General features: G+C 52.0%; 1 protein-coding gene across 8 annotated transcripts; it reads right to left on the reverse strand.

The window, feature by feature from the left end:
- Positions 1-630: 630 nt before the first annotated feature.
- Positions 631-26,036, reverse strand: TYK2 (tyrosine kinase 2). 8 transcript variants are annotated; one of them, XM_079114663.1, is made up of 26 exons: positions 25,886-26,036; positions 25,545-25,614; positions 24,837-24,939; positions 24,102-24,314; positions 16,902-17,025; positions 16,660-16,807; positions 16,164-16,327; positions 13,314-13,680; positions 12,656-12,859; positions 12,422-12,579; positions 9,450-9,558; positions 9,175-9,364; positions 8,993-9,096; positions 8,714-8,890; positions 8,540-8,627; positions 7,520-7,647; positions 6,306-6,441; positions 6,070-6,224; positions 5,328-5,478; positions 4,749-4,846; positions 4,314-4,506; positions 3,849-3,967; positions 3,247-3,419; positions 2,785-2,902; positions 1,647-1,757; positions 631-1,555 (listed from the first exon to the last, which is right to left on the reverse strand). In XM_079114663.1, the coding sequence occupies exons 4-26, from the start codon at positions 24,295-24,297 to the stop codon at positions 1,421-1,423; spliced, it is 3,546 nt and encodes a 1,181-aa protein (XP_078970789.1). In that variant the 5' UTR covers positions 24,298-24,314; positions 24,837-24,939; positions 25,545-25,614; positions 25,886-26,036; the 3' UTR covers positions 631-1,420. The 8 variants fall into 8 exon arrangements, with proteins under 8 accessions (XP_078970789.1, XP_078970787.1, XP_078970785.1 ...); XM_079114661.1 differs by having other exon boundaries at positions 24,837-24,993; XM_079114659.1 differs by having other exon boundaries at positions 24,837-25,000.
- Positions 26,037-26,348: the final 312 nt, after the last annotated feature.

The raw sequence follows: 26,348 nt of genomic DNA on the forward strand, positions 1-26,348 counted from the left end.
CAGAAGTCGAGGTGGCCTGGGCAACTTAGTGAGACCCTGTCTTGAAATTTAAAAAAAAATTAGCAAAGGGCTAGGCAAGTAGCTCAGTGATAGTGTCCCTGGGTTCAATCCTCAGCACCACTAAAACTACCAAACAACCCAAACTGCTTTGGAATAGTGTGGAATTTTCAGTCAGGAGAGCAATGAGAGTGGGTGTGGTATAGGGCATCAAACTCAGGGCCTCATGCATACCAGGCAAGCACAGCACTGAGCCATCCCCAGCCCAACACACAGTCGTTAAAAGTTCTTTATGGAGCCAGGTGCAGTGGTGCACGCCTGTAATTCCACCAGGTCTGAAGGCTGAGGCAGGAGGATTGCTAGTTCAAAGCCAGCCTCAGCAACTTACTGAGGCCCTAAGCAACTCAGTGAGACCCTGTCTCTAAGTAAAATACAAAAAAAGGGAGGGGGTCTGGGGATGTGGCTCAGTAGGTAAGCACCCTTAGGTTCAATCCCTGGTACTGGGGAGCGGGGGAATGTTCTGCATGGAGATGAAGAAGCAAAATACTTAACTGCCTTTCACAAATGTGTCTGACTTCATAATCCATCTCAAATCAGGCCTGTTAAACAGAAACACTTTCACAAACACCAGAATAACAATAACATCAAATATTTATTAAGCATCATTTGCATGTCTTTCTGCTAGGCAATTTACACATGCCATCTCATCAGCTCTTTACACTTACATGCTATGAGGTACCAAGCACCAGCATCCCTACAGTTGAGAAGCAAAGCCATTTGCATGTGGCCACACAGGAAGTAAAGTGAAACTGGCAACATCATATCTATGTGGCAAGTGGCCCCAGGCGTACTTTGTACATTTAACAAGTAGTTATTTAGTGCCTTCTGTGTACCAGGTACTTAACCTTTCACTTCTGGTGCTGGGGACAGCCAGGGCCTCTCTCATGGTAAGCAAGCCTCTACCACTGAGCTCTGCCCCCAGGCTACCAGAATGGTTCCCAGGGGAGCAGAAGTTTAATAACTGAATCCAGCTACCTCTTGGTCTCTCACACTAGCTGCATGCTCCCCAAAGTAGACCCCAGCTAACCCGCTTTGCTGAAGATGAGCCCCAAGGACCACAGCCTCCAGAAGAGAAAATATGAGTTTCATTACCAGCTGATGAACACGGCGGGTTTCAAGTCAGGGGAAGGCAAAAGAATGGGATCCAAGGGCATGATTAGCCCCTTGCCCATCCTGGATCCTTCAGGGTCATGGTCAGTTTCATGGCCACGGAAGTCAAGTCAGTTCACAGAGGTGGGGTCTCCAGACAGGAGTAAGGCACAGGGGTGTGTGAGGTCAGCTTCCTCCTCTTGGGGTGGGAGCAGGAGGTCCTCTCCATGGGTACTGCCTGGGCCCACCCCCCAGGCAGTGCTGCCCTTGTGCCTCAGCACACACTGAACACTGAAGGGGCCTGGCCTTGGTATTTCTCATGGACCATCTTGAGGATGGGTATGAGGTTCTGGAAGGTGGGTCGGAAGGAGGCCTCTGCCTCCCAGCAGTTCTTCATAAGATGATAGATCTAGGGAAGAAGAAATGGGGCTGTGGCTGTGGCTGCTGCTGTCTCTGTGACTTGAAGACAGGAGCGAGGGGAAAGGCAGGGAGGGTCTCACCTCACAGGGACATCTGTCAGGTCGTGGTAGCCTCTCCCCTCGCTCCAGCAACTCAGTGAGCCTCAGCACTGTCATCTGTCCCTGGGTGAGGCCTATAAGCTCCATGAATTTCTATGGTAGAATCAAGACAAGCTCTTTGCAAGAAGCAGGGAAGACTGGCCAAAAACTTGGCACTAGATCACTAGAGTTCTAATCCCACCTTGACCCTTCTCAGCTATGACTTTGAACTTTCCACTAAGCATCTTTGGGCCTCCCTGAAAAGGGATGCTAAGGTCTTCCACTGGGGTTACTATGAAAGGTAGACAATTTTTTTTTTTTTGGGGGGGGGGGTGGTGCTGGGGATTGAACCCAGGGCCTTATGCTTACGAGGAAGGCACTCTACCAACTGAGCTATATCCCCAGCCCTGATAATCTGCTCTTCATGGAGTAAGCCTCTATCAAGGGCTCACTGTTATTTAAGCCTTGCAACATGTGGGTTCTACCTGTCAGAAACTTATTTTTTTCAGATTGGGGTCTCACTGTGTTGCCCAGAGTGATCCTCCTGCCTCAGCCTCCAGAGTAGCTGGGATATGGGTCTGCGCCAAAATGCTCAAATCAAAACTATTTATTTACCTTTTTGGAGGCTTTCTGTCTGTGCAGACAATCCAATACTTTCCTGGCTCCTCCCCTCTGCTCAGACCTGACCAATCACTATAACCCCCATCTACACAGTGATTAGCTACAGGTATACATATGAGTCAGGCTAGACCAATCAGAGGAACCCCAGGAATTAGGCAGGAAAGAAGACCCTTGGTCTCCTGGCCCGAGGTTTGGGTACCTGGAGGGCTGGGGACACAGTTTCCAGAGACGAGGGAGAGCCAGCTTGCGATGCTACTACATACTACGGAACCAAGAACATGACACCTCATGACTCAGGCTCCACTCCCAGTGGCGTTTGCAAATGGTATAAGCTGCTCCTATTTGGCCCGTGTCCATTTGAGTAAGGTTTCCATCACAATCACAGTCCCCTGCACTGCAAAAGGCCCGTTTTCCAAGTAGATGGAGTGTCTGCTAGGGTGGAGGCTGGGCCTCTTGTGAATGCCTGCCTTTCTCACTCCCCTAGCCTACTCTAGGGTAAGGGTGTGGGCCTGGCACTCACGGAAGGGGGACTCTGGCTGGAGTCACAGTATGTCAACAGCTCATAGAGGGTGACCCCGAAGGACCAGACGTCGGACGCATAGTAGAACTTACACTCCTTCAGGCACTCTGGGGCATACCTGCAGAGAGGCGACACTTAGGTCTAGGGACTGGCCTCAGGGATTGGGAGTCAGACCAGGCTGGAACCCTCACATGGCGGACTGAGGGACCCCTCTGGCCCCAGTTGGGATCCCACTCCTAAGGGCCCAGCCTGAGTGGGGTGAAGATCTACTTAACCAAGCCAAGCTGACCCCGGTCTCCAGGCAATGTGGAGCTCTAGCCCCACCCCCTCGCATCTCCAGTTTCTGCCCAGTTTCATTGGAACCCGGCCTTGTCCTCAGAGACCCAGTCTCCTCAACCCTGCCTGTTCCAGGTGACCCTGGCACCATCCCCCTAGCCCCAGACTGTGTCCCCGCCTGGTCACCAGAACACGGGGCTGTCCCCATCCTCTCGCACGCGGTAGTACTCGTGGCCTTCAGGCACAGCCTTGGCTAGGCCAAAGTCCCCAATCTTGACCAGCCTGTCGTTGTCCAGCAGCACGTTGCGCGCAGCTAGATCTCGATGGATGTAGTGCTGCGCATGCAGGTAGGCCATGCCCTGGGGGCGGGGGGCAGGGTGAGTCAGGTTCAATGGGGCAGGGGTCAGCCAGCAGCCGCAGGGTCTGAGGATCGGTGACCAGGACAGCTGGGGAAGAGATTAGGCTCGAGAAGAGAGTAGGGTGGCAGGTGGGATCAAGCAAAAGGAGGAGCCAGGAAGCTGGTGCAGGACCAGAAGAGGAAACTAGGTGGAAGGAGCGTGAATCCAGAGGAGCCGGGTTCGGGGCATCGCCAACTGAGCAGGTGGATTGGGGTGGGGTCAAGAGGGGTGTGGCCAGGCGAACTTGGACACACAAAAGCAGGGGGTGGGAAGTCAGTTCAAGGACGTGAAGACAGTGCCCAGTGAGCAGGAGTCGGGGAGAGACAGGATCATTCAGGGCAGGCCAAATAAGGGCAGCAGGTTCAGGAACAGGGTGGGGTAGCCTCCCACCTCACAGATCTGCTGGGCGAACAGCAGCAGCTGGGCCAGCCCGACGCTGTGCCGGGGCAGGTAGTCTCGGAGGCTGCCCAGGGGCACATACTCCATAACCAGCTGCACTGACTTCTCGCCTGTTTCCAAGAAGGAATCGTAGGGGAAGCAGAGGGAGGGGCCAGGGGTACCCCCACTTAGTCCTACACGGCCCCCTCCCAGGTGTGGAGGAAAGCTAGGACCCTCACACACTGGGCCCAGTCCTCTGGCGGGATGGACCCATCCTGATCCCTGTCCCAGTGCACGGGAAGGACCAGTGCTCCCATCCATCTTGGCCTCAGCAGGTCAGCAGGTGGCGACCCCCAGGTGGAAAGGAGGCTGCCTGGCTGCACCCCCAATTCTAACTGAACAAACCAGAGGCTTGCCCTGAAGCCCCAAGACTAATTCCCGGGCCTGCACATCTAAGCCTCACCCAGTCCCGCCCACCTTGGTCTTCACAGCAGCCCTTGTACTTGACAATGTGCTCGTGGTAGAGTGTGCGCAGGATATCGATCTCCCGCCTCCAGCCAGAGCGGAGCTGGGGCCCGCAGTCCGCCTTGAGGGCTTTCACGGCCACCATCTCGCCAGTGCCATCGTTGGTCGGGTCGTAGCAGTACAGGCTGACCTTGCCAAAGTGACCCTGACAGCAGTGCACAGGAAGATAAACCCCACTCCTGTTTCTAGGTCCTGGTAGATCTGTTCCGGAAGCCCCAGGCCCTACCTACTCTGTTGCTGAGTCTACATCCCAGGACCTCCCTCAAAGCTCAGGGTGTTCCTATCCAGAACTCCCATACTCTCATGCAGAACTGCCCTTAATTCCCCAACTCCCACCTGATGGGTTTCTAAAAGCCCCGCCCCCAGCTCTCCAGGCTCCACCCTCACCTCGCCAAGATCCCGGATCTTTTTCAAATATCGCTTGTGGAAAACAGTGGGGTCCGACACTGGTGAGTCTGGATTTACAGCAGAGACGTCCACTAGATCTGGAAGTCATAGCAGGTGAGGTTCGACCCTGGCCCTCTCCCCAGCAGGCCCACACCAGGGAAACAACGCGGGTCACTGCTCCCTAGCACCCCGAGGTAAGGAAACTTTCCCCCAACAGCTGGAAAATTCCACTTCCTGTACCAAATGCGGTATTAGTTGCATCAAAACTGACACCTCAGCGCGGAGGCCGTAGCTCAGTGGCAGAAAGCCTGCCTAGCATACGGGAGGTCTGGGTTCCACTCCCAGCACCGCAAAGCGAAAACAGACCAAAACCAGGCACCTGGCTAGTCTGAGACTGGGCGGAAAACACCAACCTCACATCCAGAGAGAAAAGGAAAACTGCAACGGTCTCATTCATCCAAAGTTGAACCTCTCCCCCCAGCCTCTCCCCTTTTAACCCTGCTGCCCGCCCATGTATGGGAGAGACCTCAGGACACCATGTCTGTGTCAGCAGGGAACCAGCACTGAGGTGGGGCTCACTGTGGGGCTGCAGCTGAGTGAGGTCACGCAGGATGGTGCGGAACGAAGGCCGCAGGGCCCGCTCATAGGTAAGGCACTGGTTGGTGATGGTGGCCAGTTCTGGGCATGAGGGCTCTGGCAGGCGGTGCTGCTTCTGGTAGAAACGCTCCTTCTGTGGAGGGGGGACCCGTGGGATTCAGCACGGGGCCCCAGCCCCACCCCTCTCACAGGAGGCGGAGCCCGGATGGTGCCTGCTCTTGCCATTCCCCTTTTACAGATGAGGGAGCCGAGGCGCAGCAGGAAGACAGAGCCACGTCCAGCTGACTGCCGAGCTGGGCAGCTCCCCATCAGCACACCCTGCCTCGGCTGTCGCCCACCTCTGCTCTTTGCCCCTCAGACCCCAGCTCCTGAGAGTAGCGAAGTCTCCAGCGTTTGGACAGGCCAGATCTCTGCTCCTGCTGCACTTCTGGGTCTGGTTCATTAGCCAATTCTGTGCTTAGATAAAACCTCCTCTGGGAAGCCTTGCCTGACCCTTTAGATACCTTTTGTCCCTGGCCAAGGGTCTTGACCACCAGCTCTGGGAGGATAAGAAGGAGCATCCCCCACTCCCGCAGCCGGGCTTCTCCATCTGTCTGGTCGCTTCCTAACACTGAAGCCTGTGGCTTACTTGACTCCTATGCACTGGGCACTACTGATTCCACAAGGACCTTAAAAACCTGGGATCACAATTAACCCCAGGGGCCCACGGATCCCCTGGTCATACCTCAGAGGGGCCACGGCCCTGCAGTGGTGCCTCCCCGTCAAAGCAGATCTCGAGGAGGGTGGCACCAAAGCCCCACTTGTCAGCTGCAGTGCACAGACTGTTGGCCCCGGCAGGCAGGCACTCGGGCGCTGTCCAGGGAATGCGCTCCACCCTCTCTGTGGACCATGCTCAGAGTCACCAAGGGCAGAAGGAGCAGGGAAGCCCGTCCCTGTGGCCAGCACTATTTGGGCACTCACCCTCCCTAGAGAGGGCACCCAAGCCCACACCAGGGTCACTCAGCTTGATGAAGGGGCTGGTGCCCTCTGCCAGCCCCAGTCGTGCCAGCAGGATGTTCCGGCCACACACATTTCCATGAACCAGGTTCTTGTCCTCCTGGGGTGGGAGACAAGGAGAGGGGGCATGGCCACTTGGCAGGGGCACAGACTCTAGCCCCAACCCCCATCCCATGAGGACCTCATGGGGACAGCCACGTGAGAAAGACGTTGGGGTCATTATTGGGATGCCAAGACAATACACTGTTGTTGTGACCAGGCAGCATGGGGTCTGAGTGGGTCCTTCTCATTCTCCTCGAGCTGGTGGCCAAGACTCATGGCCAGGAATGAAAGACCAGAGGCCCCTGTAGTTGTCCTTAAGTGCACGCCAGGCACACTCCTGCCCCAGTGCCTTTGCTGTTCCCTGCCTAATTTCCTCTTGGCTTCCTCCCTCATCTCCTCCAGGTGGCCTTAGTAAGGCCTTCCTAGCCCACCTACTTAAAGTCTCACCTCTTTCTCAGCGAGTCCCTGTTTCAAAATAAATTTTAAAAAAAGGGCTGGAGATGTGGCTCAGTGGTTAAGTGCCCTTGGCTTCAACCCCTGGTATAATAATAATAATAATAATAATAATAATAATAATAATAATAAATTTAAAAAGAGCTGGCGAGGTAGCTTAGTGGTAAAGTGCCCCTGGGTTCAGTCCCCACTACCTAAATAAGTAAAATAAATGAATAGATACATGAGGACTACAGGAGGAGGTAGGCAGGTTCCGGGCAAACACTATGCCATTTTGTAGCAGGGATTTAAGCGTCTGTGCAGTTGGTAACCCCCAAGGACACTGAAGGACGACATACAACCCTCTCTCCAGGTGAAAATGTCTTGAGCACAGAGATTTGACTGTTCTGTTGTTATCTGCAGGTCTAGGTCTGGGCCTGGCATATAGGGGAGCCCAGGAAACACTGAAGAGGAGGAGAAGGGGGACTTCTGGAAAGTGGTTCCAGGAAGGGCTGGGAGATGAAAGGCCAGAGACAGAAGACAGCACCCAAGGGACCTGGGACACTGTGCACGGAGGACAGATGGATTTATGGACAGATCTCCAGGGGGTGCTGTGTGGTCCAAGAGATGTATCTTGGCCTCCCACCCAATGCCCCGCCATCCAGCCCCTCTAACCAACACAGGTGCCAGTCTCGCCCACGCACCAGGTAGCTGAGGGCGCTGGCCAGCTGCTGAGCCACCGCCACCTTCCAAGTCGTGGGCACACGGCCCTTCTCTCGCCGTAGCCACACGTCCAGGGGTCCATTTTCTACGTACTCCGTCACCATGATGTCTGCAAAGACCTGGCTGCTCCAGGGGTTGCCCCACCTCCTGCGGGCCTCCCACCTCCATGGGGCCAGAAGCCAACTTGGGGGCTAGGCCTGTGGCTGGGGATGATGTGGGGACAGAAGGGCTAGGACAGGTTTGGGGGCGAGTCTGGGGAGAAAAATGCAAGATGGAGTATGGGGTGAAGCAGAGGCAGATGGGGTCTTGGGGTCCGGTGGGCATAAGAGCCTGTCCTGGGGTACAACAGTGAGCACGGGAGCAGGAGCCAGGGGTGGAGGTGGACAGCAGTATGGATGCAGGGGTTAGGGCAGGAGCCAGGTCACGACACAGGAACAATGGAACGGGCAGGGTGGGAGCGAGGCCAGCGCTGGGGACAGCGAGAGAGACCAACACACATTTGGGGTTGTGGTACTGGTGGGGCCAGGGTCATCTGTATAAGCAGCTTTGAGGGACACACAGAGGAGGGACAGAGGTGGCACGAGGTTCTTGGTGAGGCTGGATATGCAGAGGTTGAGGTCTGGGAGGACCAAGGGACACAACAGGGCTGGTGTCTGTGGGGGCCAGTGTTGCTGGGTCAGAGGGGAACGGGCCAGCTGCAGAGGAGGCTGGATGGGCGGGAGACTGGATGGAGTGGGGAGCTGGGTGCAGGCAAGGACTGGGCTGTAGCTGTGGGAAGCGTATGGGTAAAGCCAAGGTGTGATCTGGGGTTAGATGCAAGCCAGGGTTGGCACGTGGTCAGGAGTGGGGTAGAGGCTGAGGGTCAAGGTACAGCCTGGGGTAAGGGGAGCTGAGCTGAGAAGAGGTCTGAGATGGGGTTGCACTCAGGGTCAGGGAAGCTCAGGGAGTGGGTATGAGCGGGGGCTCTGGTCTGCAGATGGGGCGGAGTGGGGCCCACTCACTCTCGGAGCGGCGCACACAGACGCCGTGCACAAAGGCCAGATGCGCGTGGGAGACCTGGCTCATGAGGCTGGCTGTCTCATAGAAGGCCTGCGGGAACGGGAAGGTCAGGGGCTGTGACCCTCACCCCGTCCTGCCCCACTGCACGAGCATGCCACGGCCCCCTGCTCACTCACCAGGGCGATGTCATGGTGACTGGGGTCCAGTACTTTCAGCACCACTCGCAGCTGCTGCCCACAGCCCCCTCCAGGTCTGGGGGAGTCCCCGCCATCTGCTTTGCCCTCCTCAGGGCCCCCCACTCGCAAGAGGCCCTCATATACATTGGTCCTTGTGCCCTGGCCCAAGTGGGATAGCTGCATAGTAGCATAGAATACCGCTATGATGCCAGCTGCCTGCCAACCTCCTAGGGCCCCACCACCACATCCCCAGGGACCCTGTCCCTGCCACACCCCCACCTGGGTGATTTCATCCTGGTGGATGCGGTGGAAGCTCAGCTGGCTGAGGTTAAGTGGCCTGGAACTGGCCCGAGACCCCCTCATGATGATGAGGTTGGAGATTTCTGGAGGTGGACGTGAAGTAGCTGACGTGGGCTGGCGTGGGGGAGAGGAGCCGTGCCCACCCATGTCCCACCCTGTACCTCCTGGCCGGGGCAGGCAGCAGCGCCGCAGGTTGAAGCAGTCATCCCCAGCCCGCAAGGAGCAGCCCTGCAAGGCTGCCTGCAGCTCCCGCACGCTGGCAAAGGGGCGGCCCCAGCCCTCCAGCACAAAGGCCCCATCCTGCTGCTCGATGGGGAACTTCCGGAGGCGCAAGCTCTGCACTCCAGGTGCCTGGGGTGGGTGGAAAGGGCAGTGAGCAGAGGTTCAGGCAGGGCTCATGCCCAGCCCCAGCCCAGGGCCCCAGCCCCAGGCCCACCTGCTCGGGCTGCGCCACCGTGAGGATAAGGCGGTGGAGGTGGACAGTGCTCCAATGGATGAGGTAGAGGCCATCCTCTGGTCGCAACTTGGCCTGCACAAAGGGCTCCCTAGGGGGTCAGAGGGTTGCCATTAGGCCATCTGTAGTGACTGCTAGACCTGCAACTGGCAAAGACAACATGAGACCCGCCCAGAGGGATGCAAACCAGCTAGGATAGAAGTCAGAAATAGCTGTCGGGGATGCAGTTCAGTTGGTCGAGTGCTTGCCTCGCAAGCACAAGGCCCTGGGTTCAACCCCCAGCACTGCAAAAAAAACAGTTGTTCATGGGGTGACACCAAGTACACACATATACACACACACACACAGGGCCGCTCACACGGAGACACAGCATGAGAGCAAAGACAGGCACACACAGGTACCTAATGCCAGAGGCAGCCACTGACAAGATGAGACAGGAAACAGCCATCAAATCGGGGACAGGTGCACACCCACCCATCATCACGTGCAGGGTGACACATGGACAGTCTACCACGCAACTGAAGAGCGAGGATCACAGATGCATCCGATTACTCAGTGTGACAGGGCAACATAGGGGCTGCTTTGGTCTGAATAGGGTTTGTCCCCTCCGGGAATACCTGGAGTCTGATCCCCATGGTATGTTGGCTTTTTGTCACTGACAAAACACCTGAGAAAATCAACTTAGAGGAGGAAAGATTTATTCTGGCTACTGATTCCACAGGTCTTAGCCCACAGTCAGCAGGCTCCACTGCTTTCAGGCCTGTGCGGGGCAGAGACATCCTGGCAGAGGGCTTTGGGGGGAAACTGCTCACCCCTTGCCTGGGCAAGACAAGCCCTTCCAGGGCATGCCCCGGGACCTACTTCCTCCAACAGGCCCTACCTCCTACAGTTTCCACCACCTCCCGAAGTCCAATTACAAATCTGTCAGTGGATTAATTCACAGATGAGATAGGAGCCTTCCTGATCCCAAACCCCACTTCTGAACAGTGCTGCATTGGGGACCAAGCCCTCACACATAAGCCCTTAAGAGACATTCCAGAGCCAGCTGTCACATGGGGCTTTTGGGATGGAGATTAGGATCGGAAGAGCTCATGCGGGCATGCCATAGTTCGGATCTTCTATGTCCCCCAAAGGCTTGGTCCCCAGTTTGGTACTGTTGGGGAGGAGGCAGAACCTTTAAAAGGTGGGGGCTAGTGGTCTTCAGGTCATTGAAGCATGATTTCAAAGGGGATTCTGAGACCCCATTCTCTCCCTCTCCTCCTCAAACTCTCACTTCCTGGCCTTGAGATCAGCAGTACCGCTCCCCATGTGCTTCCACCATGAGGCACTGCCTCTCCACAGGCCCAAAGCAACAAGGCCAACTGATCAGACAAAACCTTCCAAACTGGGAGTCAAAAATCTTTTCTCCTATAAGTTGATTATCTCAGGCATTTTATTACACTTATTAGTCAGAGAGCTGACTAATAGAGGATAGGGCTCCCAGATTGAATCTTGGTGACTTTATAAGAAAAGGGAGAAAAGCTGGGCATGGTGGTGCCTCTCTGTATTTTGAGGCTGAGGCAGGAAGATCACAAGTTTGAGGCCCGCCTCAGCAACTTACTAAGACCCTTCAAAAAGGGCTGAAGTGTAGCTCAGTGGTGGAGCATGTACCTAATGTCTGGGTCCTGGGTGTCCATCCCGAGTATCGGAAGGAGAAAAGAAAAAAAGAGGGAGAGACCAGAGAAGACACACTCTTGTGCTGCCTGTCTCTTGCTAGGTGATGTCCTGGGCTGCCCCAGGCTTGCCAGCAAGAAGGCCACCACCAGATATGGGCCCGCAACCTTGGACCAGACTATGAACCAAAATAAGTCTCTTCTCTTTATAAGAACCTCATCTCAGGTATTTTGTTACAGAAATGAAAACTGGACTAACATGGGGCCTTGGCATCACAGACGATCCTCACTAGAACAAACAGGCACTACAGGTGTCGGCCACAAAGGCCCAGTAGCCACACACAGTGGCTAACATGATGGGCCCAGAGACACCGCACTGGTGGCAGCACATGCCTGCTTGTGATGGCAAGTGCACCTGCAGCCACTGGAGGAAAAATGGTCACTTAAGTTTCCCTGGTAGAGGGACAAGCCTCTGAGAGGTCAGACCTCTTCCGACACCCCCAGGTGCTAAGTCCCAGTGTCACAGGTACTACAGGGGACAGCCAGACACAGAGCCAATGACTAGAGAAGCCACAGTCGCAAACCCTGCAGCATGCAGAGAGCCACATGATCTCTACCTGCTGACCACCGCATACTCGCAGCACCATGTCACTGACAGAGTCCTTTAGACAGGGACCCACACATCCCAGCACAGACACACCTGTGTAGGTGGACATTCCTGACATGCCCCTAAATGACCTCTGGGTTAGTACAACACACTGTCCCATGAAAATCACCCGTTCTGTGCAATGCCAACATCCACATGTGATTGCTAATCCCCAGTGCCATCACCAGAGCAGGTGACAGCTGCATCACAAACATCCAGACACGCAGGGTGACAGTCTCAAATGCAGCCCTCTCATGAGGACATAGCGTTCCATCATCCCAGTACCCTCGCTTGCATGCGCCCCTCACTTGCACGTGTGTGCACACACACACACACACATGTGCACACGCAGGTGAACACAGTAGGTGCCTGAACTCACACCCAGGCGGGTGCACGCACATGTGCCTGCCCTCCCATGCACACAGAAACAGACACACACGTTCACTGGGATATGCACACGCATGACACAGCCAACACACACGTGCACAAGCGCATGCATGCTCTAGAGGAACCACAGTGGTGCACCTCACACGGCTGAAACGCATGCACAGCAGGCGCGTGCACACCACACAGTTCCTGCAGAGGAGCCCTGGTGGCCCTGGTGGCCCTGGTGGGGGCAGCCCAGCCCGCCCACCTCGCCTACCCTGGCCACTCACAGCAGGGGTCCGTGGATGCCGTCCTGGATGCTCATCACCAGCCGCGGGGGAGCCACCTCCTGGCACAGGTAATGGCTGGAGTCGGCCGTCAGGCGGAAGTAGCCGTCCACCAGCGCCACGAAGGACAGGGCCACAGCCCGGGAAGGCAGACTCAGCTCCTGCAGGCCAGGGCACGTCAGGCAGGTGACACCGGCCAGAGCTGCCCCCCGCCCGGCTGCCGGCCAGGGGCCCCACCAGGCACGTGTTGTCCTGCTGGTAGATGGTGACGTGGCACCCTTTCAGCACCATGTGCGTGATGTCCTGGAAGTCACAGAAGTAGGCCCATGGCGGCTCCCTCGGCCTGACTGCTGGCTGGCCAGCTGCCTCGTGGGCCTTGGCTTTCTTCCCAGACAGGCTGGTTCGGGAATTCCTGCTGCTGTGGCTGCCATCATTAGAACCCTGCAAATCCAACAAGCGGGGCAGAAGACAAAGCAGGGCACAGCCCACTTATCCCCTGCATCTTCCCTAGGGGACAGGAGACGAGGGCCAGTCAACCGTTTTGGAACCCCTCTCAGGAGTCCCAGTGGCACAGGCAGGATGGGGACCCATGCCCAAGAGAGACACAGGCTGGAAGCCAGAACCTCAGGAAGGGCAGAGAGGAGAATCCTGCCCCCACCCCCAACTGCCAGACAACTAAGGGGCTCCCCAGAGGTTAGGTCCCAGAAATCAGGTCCCCAGGGGGCAGACAAAGGATGCTCTCCAAAAAACAGACCCCAGGGGACAGAGGGACACAGCCCAGAGGCAGGTGGAAAAAGGGTTCACCACTGCTATCCCAGGAGCCCATCAGAGAGGTGAGTAAGGACCACCGTGCCAGGCCTACCCAAACCCAGAGTGCAAGAGGCATCCTGCTCACCTTTGCTTGTATTGGCCGCCACTTGATGCCGTCCATGCCTGTCACCAGCACCTCGTGGGTGGGGGATCCCATGGCAGGCTCCAGGCTGTGGCCCACGGGGGCCTGCCGGCTGTCCCCAATGTAGCAGGGCTCTCCCTCGGCCTGGGACAGTAGCTCCAGGTGACACACAGGTATGCACTCAGTGCCAAAGCGGGGTGCCAGATGCTCCAGGGTGGCCAGGTATTTGACAATGACAACCTGCTGGGAGAGGTGGTCTGGCTGGAAGGCCTGCAGGAACTTGCGAAAGACATTGCGCAGGCGCAGCCGTGTAAGTGCGTTGTGCTGCCGGATCTGCTGCCGGAAGGAGCGAGGGATGCAGTCCTTAAAACTGTGGGGTTGACATGGAAGGGGACAGTCAGGGGCCTGGTTGGCAGGCCTGGCTGAGTGACATACGACAAGTGGCTTAACCTCTCTGAGCCTCAGCTGCCTCGGCAAGAGAAGATGCACACTGGCAAGAAAGTGGGGGACCAACCCAGGGGAGTGGGTCTGGAACACAGACCTCCCAAAGAGACTCGAGCTGAAATCCCAGGTCTCAGGCAACTTCTGAAAGCTTGAAAGGGCTCTGTTTCCTTTAGAGCCTCATCTTTGAAATGGGACCAAACAGTGCCCACCTCTAAGGCTGATGAGAGAACTCGGTGAATTGTTGTCTGCAAAGTGCCTGGACTAGGGATCAGCCTCGGCTGTTACCATCACAGGAGAAGCTGCTGTTATTTTATGATCATCAATAAAATACACAGCTCTGGGCGATCTCTCTGCTGCTCAGAGTCCTGCCTCCTCACTCTCCCCAATCCATCCCCTTCTGCCTGTCGCCTGCTGGCAGCTGACCACCAACATGGCTAGATCACAGATTTCCGTGCCTTGGTCTCAATCTCCCAAACTGCTCTCTCCCTCCCCCACTTCCAAGCTTCCCAGGGCTCCCCAGTACTCCCGACAAGGGCTGGGCCAAGGTCCACACTCGGACAGTCACCTACAGCCAATTCCCCTAGAAAGAGGCCTTTGCTGCCATCTGCCTCTGAGCCTTCACAGATGCTGTTCCCTCTGCCTAGAAGACGCTGCCAGTGCGACTGGATGAAGCAATCAACTCTGGGCCTTAGCAGAGAAGTTCCCTACCTGGGAAACACTCCCTGATTTCCAGGCTGGGTGGGTTACCCCCTCCTGTACATTGTTGTCACAGTTCTAGTTCTTCAGAGTCTATGGCAGGGACTGAAAAAACATGTGCTTCATGGGCAGCTGGGGCTGGGGATGTGGCTCAGGGGTACAGCACATGCCCAGCATATGTAAGGCTCTGGGCTCAACCCCCCTGGCACTGGGAAGCAAAGCAAAACGAAACACAGCTGGTCCCGGAAAGACACAGCTCTTGTGCTGCCTCCTCCAGGCAGTGTGCCCCAATTATCCCAGCCCCTCCTGCAAAGCAGAGATTCCCCCAAGGCTGTCTGTAGAGGGAAGTAGGGCTGGCTTCCACCTTCCCAGAATCCAGCCTCCTTCCTTCCCTGAAATTTGAATTTTATTTTATTTGTTTGATTTGTTTTTTCTTTTTTGGTACTGGTGATTGAACCCAGGGGTGCTTAGCCACTGAGCCACATCCCCAGCCCTTTTTAAAATTTTGAGACAGGGTCTTGCTAAATTGCTGAGGCTGTTTTTAACTTGAAATTCTCCTGCCTTAACTTCCCCAGTCACTGGGATTACAGGAGTGCACCTCCATGCCTGGCCTTCCCTTGAATTTTAATGAGTTCTCAAAGTCAAAAGCTTTAAGGATCTGCCAAGTTCCTTCCTCCCTGCTCCAACCCCCTCCCATAAGGCCCTGGCTCCCACTGTTCCAGTCATACCTCCTCCAACATATCAGGCATGAAATAGCCTCAGAGCCTTTGCACTGGCACTTCCTCTATATAGAATGTTTTTCCTAGAAGTGTACATAGCTCCCTCCTTCACCTCCTTGAATATCACCTTCACGATGAAGAATTCCCTAACTTACCTAATTTAACAATACTAACCTAAGCCACTGGCTCCTGAAGTCTGAGCTACTCTGGAGGCTGAGTAGAGAATGGCAGAGTCCAGGGCCAGCCTAGGCAACATATGACCCCATCTCAGAATATAAACAAAGAGCTGGGAACGTAGCTCAGTGGTAGAGCACTTGCCTAGCATGGGTTTGACCCCAGGACCACAAAAAAAATTAACTAAATAAATAAATGGATACAGAAATAAAATTACAAACCTCTCACCCCTGATATTCCATATTCCTATTTAATTCATTTTATTTTTTATTATTTTTTTTTTTAGTATTGGGGATTAAACCCAGGACCTCACACATGCTAGGCAAGTGCTCTACCACGGGGCTACACTCAGTCCTGATTTATTTAATTTTCAGTACTAGAGTTAGGACCCAAAGTTGCTTTACCACTGAGTTACATTCTCAGCCCTTTTTTTTTTTTTATGTTAAGACAGGATCTTGCTAAGTTCAAGTTCGGCCTTGAACTTATCATCTTCCTGCCTCAATCTCCCAAATCACTGGGATCATGGGTGAGGCCACCACATTGGGTTCCTGCTTAATCTTCCCCATTGCACTGATAACCATCTCGAACACTGCACATTTCCCTTTGGGATTTTGTTCACTGCCTGCCGATTTCATGAGAGGTGAGCTCCCAGAGGGTGGGGGACTTTTGTCTGAGGCATCTACTGTTGTGTCCATGACACCCGGAGCTAGTGTCGGCACACAGGGCGTGCTCAGTAAGCACTTGCTGAGGCCCACCCAGCCCTCCATGCATGGTGCACTTCCCCACACCTACTCAGAAGCCCCACTCCCTTCCCAGACACCTGATCTCCTTGGCCACCTCTTCCAGGGGGACACCACGGTGGAGAGCAAGGTGGCAGAGATGCAGAAAGGCCATGCCCAGGCTCTCGTTCTTAAAGTGGTGGATCTCCTCCTCACTGGACAGCTCCCACAGTGATACCACATCATTCACAAACTCATGCTTGCCCTGGGAGTAGGGGAATCAGGCAGAAAGGGAGGTGTAAGAATGCTCTCATTCTCTAGTGACAGAAATCTAGTTCCTTGCTTCTGGGCATCTTGGGGAAGGAGAGACCACCTTTTCTAGAATGGTTAAATACACAGCACACACACCTATTCTTCCCAATCCTGTGCCAGTGGCAGACATCACTAATCAATCCCAGCACTCATTCTCACTCAGCCTAAATACAGATGGCATAAGTTGAAACATATTAGCTGTATTAAATTGGAAAGGGAAGTGGGGGTTCCTAGACTATTCCAAAGGCCCCATAAATGGTTCTGCCTCCCCATCCCTGCTCATACCTGTTCAAAGAGGTACTCGAATGAGGCTGGGTCCAAGAGTTGTGCCCCCTGCTCTGTCCGTTCTGGGGAAGTCTCAGCCCCTGGGAGTCCACAGCGGTATACAGCTGGCTCCTGAGGATTCATTCCATGCCAATTTCGGAAATAAAACCTGTAGGAAGGGGAGGAATGCAGCTGAGGCTTAGCAGAGGCACTGAGCAGCTCCAGATTAAAAGGGGAAAGGTTTTCAAGGGGCCTCCACCTACCTCATGCGGAAATACAGTGTCAGACCTGTATCTCTGGAGACCTCTAGGATGTGGTTTGGGGGCAGCCAGACTTGGGCCTGGGCATCAAAAAGGGCAAAGAGATTGAAGCAGGGTGGAGTGATGCCTGCAACAGGGGAGCAATGAGGTCAGGAGCCATGTCATTTATTGCCATCAGCCCTAAGGACTTCTAGGCCTGCTGTCTCCTTTCACGTGCCTTCCCTGGGTCTCCTACCCTGCCTACAGCTGGTCTTAAGTTATGTGTGCAGAGGACAATGCAATCTGTTGAACATGTTGTGGCTTCGCAGGAGAACTATTCTCCTTTACAGCTAGGATGAGACCATGGACTGGCTGCTAGCCAATGGGATGTGAACAGAAGGGACAGGTAGACTACTGAGTCTAGAAATAACCCTCTTGCCATCTTCCTGTCCCCCAAGGATGTTGAAAGTTCCTTCTACAGAGTGGTGAAGCTCTGCAGTGGAGGTGAGCCATTTGACTTGCATTTGATTTTTGGAAAACCTGATTACCTTAAGTTAGGAAGATTTGGAGGTTGCTTATTACAGCAGCAAAACATACTCCAGACTGACTAACATGATTACAGAACTGGCTAGCAATGTGCTGCTAACTCCAACCCCAAAGATATATCCAACTAACTTCTTCTGTCTTCCCCGGACATCAAAGACCCCCTCAGGTGTGCCTTATTCCAAACAGATCTCATCTACAGTCCCCAAACCTGAACTTCCTCTGCCTAGTTCTTCAAGCCAGAACTTGAAGAACTTCTTGAACACCCTTCAGATGCAAGTAGTCACCAAATCCTGCTCTTTCTACACTTCATATCTCTTTGAGATCTATCCACTTCTGCTGTATTTTGGATCTTAAATGTTCCCCAAAAGCCAATGTGTTAAAGGCTTGGCCCCAGGATAGCACTATGAGAGTGGCAGAACTTTGAAAGGTGGAGTCTGATGGGAAGTCTTTAGGACACTGGAGACTTTCCTTTGAGGAGGACCATGGAATCTCTTTGCTTCTTGGTTGTGAAGTGAGTGGTTCTGTATCACCATGTACTCCTGCCGTGATATGCTGCCTTGCCACAGGCCCAAAGTAACAGCCCAACCAATGGAATGTCTGAAACTGGGAGCCAAAATAAACCTATTTAAAGATGATTACCTCAGACATCTGTTACAGTGGCAGAAAAACAGACGAACAACCTCCTTCAAATCCAAAGCCCAACCTTTGTGTGGCCTTCAGATAAGCCATTGTTCTCCACACTGGCGACCCATGGCATCCTTGCTTTTATATACATTATTTAAAAATCTTTTTTTTGTTGTTGTTGCGGGGGTACTGGGAATTGAACCCAGGAGCACTTTACCATTGAGTTTCATCCCCAGCCCTTTTTATTTTTTATTTTTTTATTTTGAGACAGGGTCTCACTAAGTTGCTGAAGCCAGCCTTGAGCTTGCAATTCTCCTGCTTCAGCCTCCTGATTTACTTCTCATTTGTAAATCTCATCTAAGGGCTGGGGTTATAGCTGTGTGGTGCTCTTGCCTAGCATGCACAAGGCCCTGGGTTTCATCACCAGTACAACAACAAAATCTTACCTAAACTATCTATTCCATCAGGGCACAGTAATGCACACCTGCAAGCCCAGTGACTTAGGAGGGTGAGACAGGATGATCTCAAGTTCAAGGTCAACCTGAGCAACTGAACAGGACCTTGTCTCAAAATAAAAAATAAAAAGCGTAGGGCATGGTGGCACATGCCTGTAATTCCAGCAGCTGGGGAGGCTGAGGTAGAAGGATTGCTAGTTCAAAGCCAATTTCAACAACTTAGCGAGACCCTAAGCAATTCAGCAAAAAAAAAAAAAAAGGGGGCTGGGATGGGGGGATGGGGATGTGCCTTAGTGGTTACGTGCCCCTCACCAGTGGTTATGTATCTGAATTCAATCTGCAACACCAAAAAACAAAAATAAAAAATAATAAAGGCTGGGGATGTAGCTCGGTAGCTAGGTGCCCTTGGGTTCAATCCCTAGAATAATCAATTGATCAGTCATCCATTCAGAATTACTTAAAATCACCTAAGTGCCAATCATCAAATAGTACAATTGAGCCTCTTAACTACATCCTCCTCCTTTTTCCTCTTGCAATAACACAACCATACAGCTAAATAAGTGTTTGTCATTATCACATCCTCTGTGACCTAGACTTGAATGTTATAAACTCTAAATGTGTGTATTATACTACAGGTGTTCTTCTGCAGTGGGCTTTTACATTATATGACAAGTTTTAAAGCTTCATCTAGAGGAGCAGGGGATATAGTTCCATGGTGGAGTGCTTGGGCAAGCATGGTTGTGTCCTGGGTTTCATTCCCAGTATGGCAAAACACAAAAATATAAAAATAAAGCTTCAATTATGAAAACTACCCCATTAACCATAGCATCGAAAAAAATAAAATACTTGGGAATCAATCTCACAAAAGAGGTAAAAGACCTCTACAATGAGAACTACAGAACACTAAAGAAAGAAATCGAAGAAAACCTTAGAAGATGGAAAGATCTCCCATGTTCTTGGATAGGCCGAATTAATATTGTCAAAATGGCCATACTACCAAAAGTGCTATACAGATTCAATGCAATCCCAATTAAAATCCCAATGACGTACCTTACAGAAATAGAGCAAGCAATCATGAAATTCATCTGGAAGAATAAGAAACCCAGAATAGCTAAAGCAATCCTTCGCAGGAAAAATGAAGCAGGGGGTATCGCAATACCCGAACTTCAACTTTATTACAAAGCAATAGTAACAAAGACGGCATGGTACTGGTACCAAAATAGACAGGTAGATCAATGGTACAGAATAGAGGACACGGACACAAACCCAAATAAATACAACTTTCTAATACTAGACAAAGGCGCCAAAAATATGCAATGGAGAAAAGATAGCCTCTTCAACAAATGGTGCTGGGAGAATTGGAAATCCATATGCAACAGAATGAAACTAAACCCATATCTCTCACCCTGCACAAAACTCAACTCAAAATGGTTTAAGGACCTTGGAATCAGACCAGAGACTCTGCAGATTATAGAAGAAAAAGTAGGTCCCGATCTTCAACATGACGGCCTAGGACCAGACTTCCTCAACAGGATTCCCATAGCACAAGAAATAAAAGCAAGAATCAATAACTGGGATAGATTCAAACTAAAAAGCTTTCTCTCAGCAAAGGAAACTATCAGTAATGTGAAGAAAGAGCCTACAGAGTGGGAGAATATCTTTGCCAATCATACTTCAGATAGAGCACTAATCTCCAGAATCTATAAAGAACTCAAAAAACTCTACACCAAGAATACAAATAATCCAATCGACAAATGGGCTAAGGAAATGAACAGACACTTCACAGAAGAAGATGTACAAGCAATCAATAAACATATGAAAAAATGTTCAACATCTCTAGTAATAAGAGAAATGCAAATCAAAACCACCCTAAGATTCCATCTCACCCCAATTAGAATGGCGATTATCAAAAATACAAGCAACAGGTGTTGGCGAGGATGTGGGGAGAAAGGTACACTCATACATTGCTGGTGGGGCTGCAAATTAGTGCAGCCACTCTGGAAAGCAGTGTGGAGATTCCTTAGAAAACTTGGAATGGACCCTCCATTTGACCCAGCTATCCCACTCCTTGGCCTATACCCAAAGGATCTAAAATCAGCATACTACAGAGATACAGCCACATCAATGTTCATAGCTGCTCAATTCACAATAGCCAGACTATGGAACCAACCTAGATGCCCTTCAATTGACGAGTGGATAAAGAAACTGTGGTATATATACACAATGGAATATTACTCAGCCATAAAGAATGACAAAATTATGGCATTTGCAGGCAAATGGATGAAATTGGAGAATATCATGCTAAGTGAGATAAGCCAATCTCAAAAAGACAAGGGATGAATGATATCGCTAATAAGTGGAGGATGACACATAATGGGGGGGGGAGGGAAGGGTTAGTGTTAGGGTTAGAGTTAGGGTTAGGGAGGGGGGCAAGTATGGAGGAAGAAAGTACTGTATAGAGGGTAAAGAGGGGTGGGAGGGGTGGGGGGAAGGGGAAAAAATAACAGAATGAATCAAAAAAAAAAAAAAAAAAGAATACGAGCAACAACAGGTGTTGGCGAGGATGTGGGGAGAAAGGTACACTCATACATTGCTGGTGGGGCTGCAAATTAGTGCAGCCACTCTGGAAAGCAGTGTGGAGATTCCTTAGAAAACTTGGAATGGACCCTCCATTTGACCCAGCTATCCCACTCCTTGGCCTATACCCAAAGGACTTAAAATCAGCATACTACAGAGAAACAGCCACATCAATGTTCATAGCTGCTCAATTCACAATAGCCAGACTGTGGAACCAACCTAGATGCCCTTCAATTGATGAGTGGATAAAGAAACTGTGGTATATATATATACAATGGAATATTACTCAGCCATAAAGAATGATAAAATTATGGCATTTGCAGGCAAATGGATGAAATTGGAGAATATCATGCTAAGTGAGATAAGCCAATCTCAAAAAGCCAAAGGACGAATGATATCGCTAATAAGTGGAGGATGACACATAATGGGGGGGAGGGAAGGGTTAGTGTTAGGGTTAGAGTTAGGGTTAGGGAGGGGGACAAGTATGGAGGAAGGAAGTACTGTATAGAGGGTAAAGAGGGGTGGGAAGGGTGGGGGGAAGGGAAAAAATAACAGAATGAATCAAACAACATTACTCTATGTAAATTTATGATTACACAAATGGTATGCCTTTACGCCATGTACAGAGAAACAACATGTATCCCATTTGTTTACAATAAAAAAATAGAAAAAAAAAAAAAAAAAAGCTTCATACTATGTATATGTCAACTTTGGTAAAGTTCCGTTTTCCTGCCTGCACAGTATTCCTGTGTTCAAGCACAGCATGATTTATTTGTGCATTCCCTGGAGAGGGACTTTGTGATGGTCTCTCATATTTTGCTATGATAAATAAGGCAACTCCAAAAATTCTCACATGCGTCCCTTGGAACACGTGAGCTAGGTGTTTACAGGGTAGATATCCAGAAGTGAAAGTATATTGCCTCCGAAAATGCATGTTTCAATGTGTTAGATGAAGTCAAGTTATGCATCAAAAACGATACAAGTAGCCAGGGGCAGTGGCCCACAGCCAGCAGCTTGGGAAGCTGAGCCAGGAGGATCCAGCAACTTAGTGAGGCCCTAAGCAACTCAGCAAGATCCTGTCCCTACATAAAATATTAGAAAGGGCTAGGAATGTGGCTCAGTGCAGTGGGTAAGTACCCCTGAGTTCAAGCCCTGATATTAAAAAAAAAATGCATCTAATTGTACTGTTGTCATGACAAAAGAGGACACCTCCCTTATGAGACAGCTTCCTAAATCACTAACCAGAATGCTTTGCTTAAACTTTCCTTGGCTCCCCAGTTCCCACTAATAAAACCTAACATTTACACAATGAGTAACCATGACCTGGCTTCTGCTTATGTTCTGGTTTCAATTCTTACTTCCAGATTCTGAAAATCGATGGTCAGTCTCTTGCTTCCTCAAACAGATCAAGCTCTCTGGACCCCTGTGCACGTTGTTGCCGCTGCTGGGCACAGGTCCCCTCGCCCATGCTATGGTGTGGAGGATCTAGCAGGAGAGCACAGCGTCTCCAGTACCCCTGATGGAAGAGCGGTCCTCCTCTAGGGGTACTGTTCTCTTCCGCCTAGCTGCCACTTCAAGGGGACGCACATAGAGCAGTGAGGGAGGAAGGGGACATCTGCCTAGTTAGCCATGTCAGTCAAATCAACCTTGGAGATCAATGGGGTGACAGATGTCACAGCCAGAACACCCTCACATCCCCTTGCTGTGGTTTGAATGTGTCCCCCAAAAGTTCATAAATTGGAGCCAGGTGCAGAGGCACAAGCCTATAATCCCAGTGACTTGAGAGGTTGAAACAGGAGGATGTCAAGTTCAAAGTCAGCCTTAGCAACCTAGTAAGGCCCTAAGAAACTTAGTGAGACCCTGTCTCAAAATAAAATATATATAAAAAGGGCTGAGGATGTGGCTCAGTGGTCAAACTCCCTGGTTCAATCCCTGGTATAATAAATAAATAAGTGTTGGGATGTGGCTCACCAATTAAGTGCCCCTGGATTCAATCCCTGGTTCAAAAATAGAGAAAATAAACAAGAAAAAAAAAGTTCATGTGTTGGAAACTTAATCTACAGAGTCATTTGTTAATGATGTGGGGCTTTTGGGAGGTAATTATAATTAGATGAGGTCTTGAGAGGAGGGTCCACATGATGGCATTAGTGACTATAAGAAAAAGAGAGGCCTGAGATGGCCTGCTCACTTGCTCTCACCCCTGCCACAGTAATACACAGCAGAAAGACCCTCCCCAGGTGCCAGCCCCAAGCCCTGTACTCCCAGCCTCCAGAACATCCACTGATGTGGAATGATCTCCTTATCATTCCATGGCTCTGCTCACTCAGGCCCTCAGGAGAAAGTGTTAACTTAAAAGTTCTTCCCCTGCTAGGTATGGCCTGTGGATCCTTGTTGTCTTTTCCCTTCTGGATCACCTCTACCCAGGTCTCCTGGTTCATCTCCCCCCACAGCAGACAGAAGGCACCTGTGAGCACCCAAGTCTGGTCACATCCCTCCTCTGTGCAGAATCCTCCATGGCTCCCACCTCACTGGGAATAAAATCCAAAATTCTTCCCATGGTTCACAAGAAGCCCTTTCTCTTACCTCCCAGCTCCCCTTCATCCACTCTGCTCCAGCCACACTAGTCTCATCACTATTCCAGGCAAGCTGTCACCTGAGGGCCTTTGTACCTGCCACTCCCTCTACCTGACACCATCTCCCTAGATACTCCCATGGTTCCCTCCCTCACCTCCTCAACTTTGTTCAAGCAGCACCCTCTCAGAGCAACCTTCTCACCACCTCTCTCTTTGCTGCTTAATTTTTCTCATCATCTCTGCCCTCTGATACAGTCTTCTTATTTTTTAAAAAATTGTTTCCTGCCATCTTCCCTCCTAGAATATCAGCTATACAAGGGCAGTGATTTGGAGATGGCATACAGCTGGTGCTCACTGAATATGTGCTGAAGAAACCTGCATATGGATGGATGGGGCCTGGCTTTGCTTACACCCCCCAATTGGCCATCATGTCAGTGCCCTGAACTTACCAATTTTGTGTGCGATGTGGATGCAGACCTCCTCAGCAGTCAGTGAGGACTTGGTAAAGGTGACCCAGGGCTCTCCGCCACTGGGGCCAGCCCAGTGCAGAAATACCTTCAGGCCTCCCATGTCAGCCATGGGCTGAGCTCTGTCCCCATGGGGCCTGCTGCCCTTTGCAGCAGACCCCTTCTGACACAGAGGCATGCTCCTCACAGCTGGCTCTGTTGGGAAAAGACCCTCATCAGTTCCCAGACCTCTCTCTGCAGGCCCCCTTAGCACCTCTACCTGCACCCACCCAGGCTGAGGCCCAAGATTCTGGCTCCCCTGGCTGTGCAACCTTAGGACCCAATTCCCCTCCCTGAACCTCAGTTCACAGGGTGGTATGCATCTCCACCTACTATATCTGTCCTTAGTAACACTAACCCCCCTCCCCTTTTTAATGATGTCTTGTTATGTTGCCCAGGTTAGTTTTAATCTCCTGGGCTCAAGCAATCCTCCTGCCTCAATTCCCAAGTAGTTGGGGCTACAGGTGTGTGCCACCACACCTGGCTTGAACTTTCCCTTCTTTTGACAAATTTGCACCAATATAAAAATCCACCCTGAGCTGGGGATGAAGCTCAGTGGTACAGAACTTGCTAGAATGTGCAAGGCCCTGAGTTCAATCCCCAGCACTGAAAAAAATTTTTTTTCCACTCTTAACCAACTTCCCTGAAAAAACCAGGCAGGCAGGCACTGTGACAAACCTGAGTGTGCGTCCTTGAGCTTCCTATGTCAATTCAGGCAATTCGCTTAGCCACTGTAGGCCTCAGTTTCCTCATCTTGAAAGTGGAGGTGCTGATAATGTTGCTATGGAAAGATGACTGTGAAGTTTCAATGTGGTTCTGCACATTCAGCACAAACCTTGACACTGGCATGAAAAAATTAACAAACATGACCCAAATGAGAATAAAATTATTATTGGGGCTGAGGGTGTAGAGGACTTGCTTAGCATACCCTAGACCCTGGGGTTCATCCCCAGTACCAATCAATCAATCAATCAATCAATCAAACCATTATAATTGGTTTCAGCATCCCAGTAATTCCCCTTCCTCACATCTGTCCCCATGAGAGACCCCAGTCCCTGCCGATTTCCCCAGGGGATGGGGGTGGAGAAGGACACACGCTTGTGTCCAGCTTGGCCCCTGCAACTCAGGGCCCAGGTCTCCAGTATCATCGGGGTGTCAGCGATTCTATAGATGTTACTGATATAAGACAGCTCTGGAAGGAGAAGAATGTTGTAGGGTCACATTGCCAGATTTCGGGGCTCCTCTCTGAGCCAGCTTCCTCACCTGGAAAATGGGCATGTACCAACGTCTACCTCAGAGATGTTGGGAAAAGTCAATGAAAGGAGGCAGGGAAAGTACTTGGCACAGAGCCTGGCACAGTCAACGCTTAATAAACGTTCCCATTACCGTCTGGGATGACATCCTGAGGTTGGGACTTTTGGTGTGGCCACTTCCTCCTTCCTCGTCTCCACTGGACCTAGAACCAGTTTTAAAGGTAGAATCGGGGTGAGGTGTGTATCTGGGAAGCAACACCTCCCGACCCTCCGAAACCTCCAAACTCGATTGGCAGGGCAGTAACTGCGCTGTGCACCCGCCGGACATCTGGCCAGCCCGGAGCGGGCGGGTGCTCCCGCCCACATTCTGATAAGCGTATCCAGTGCCACAGCCTTCTTCCTGATGACCCACCGGGCGCATGCTGCCAGATGACTTCCCGGGCGCGCCGCTTCGGTGTCCCGCTCCAGACTCACCCCTTTCCCCGGGACTCAGGCTCGAACCCTGGACCCCGCCCCGCCGCCGCGGGAAGCCTCGGCAAGTTAGCTGCTCAGACGCCACCTCCCATTGGCCCCCTGAAACACGCATGCCCGTTGGCCGCAGTTCCGCCCCGCCATACGGGACCATTGGTGGTGGTGCCGAGAAGGTGCCGCTCGGATTGGTCCTTGGCCTAACTTCGTGGCTCAGCGATTGGTTAAAACGCTCCCGGTTACACCACCGCGCTTTTGATTGGCTGCCATGGGGGTGGGCGTAGACACGCGGAAGAGCGCGGTCCGCAGTGGCGGGCGGAGGAGCGTGGTATGTGGGCAGCGCGGCTGAAGATTGGATTGCCCGGGCTGCTGGGGGCTCGAGTCCGGATTGCACGGTCATAACCCTGGGGCACAGGCTCGTGGGTTCAATGAGGTTCTCTCAGCGTTGGAGGCTGCAGCCGGCCACCAT

Source organism: Sciurus vulgaris, assembly GCF_902686455.1.
Source record: "Sciurus vulgaris genome assembly, chromosome: 16".
NCBI lineage: Eukaryota > Metazoa > Chordata > Mammalia > Rodentia > Sciuridae > Sciurus > Sciurus vulgaris.

What these genes read in the sequence shown, in the direction of transcription:
- TYK2 (XM_079114663.1), bottom strand. Translation starts at nt 24,297, where the DNA reads ATGCCTCTGTGTCAGAAGGGGTCTGCTGCAAAGGGCAGCAGGCCCCAT. An exon ending in TCGAGTACCTCTTTGAACAG is followed by an intron (nt 16,328 to 16,659) that starts GTATGAGCAGGG and finishes CCCTACTCCCAG; the next exon opens with GGCAAGCATGAGTTTGTGAA. An exon ending in CTGACAGATGTCCCTGTGAG is followed by an intron (nt 1,556 to 1,646) that starts GTGAGACCCTCC and finishes CTTCTTCCCTAG; the next exon opens with ATCTATCATCTTATGAAGAA.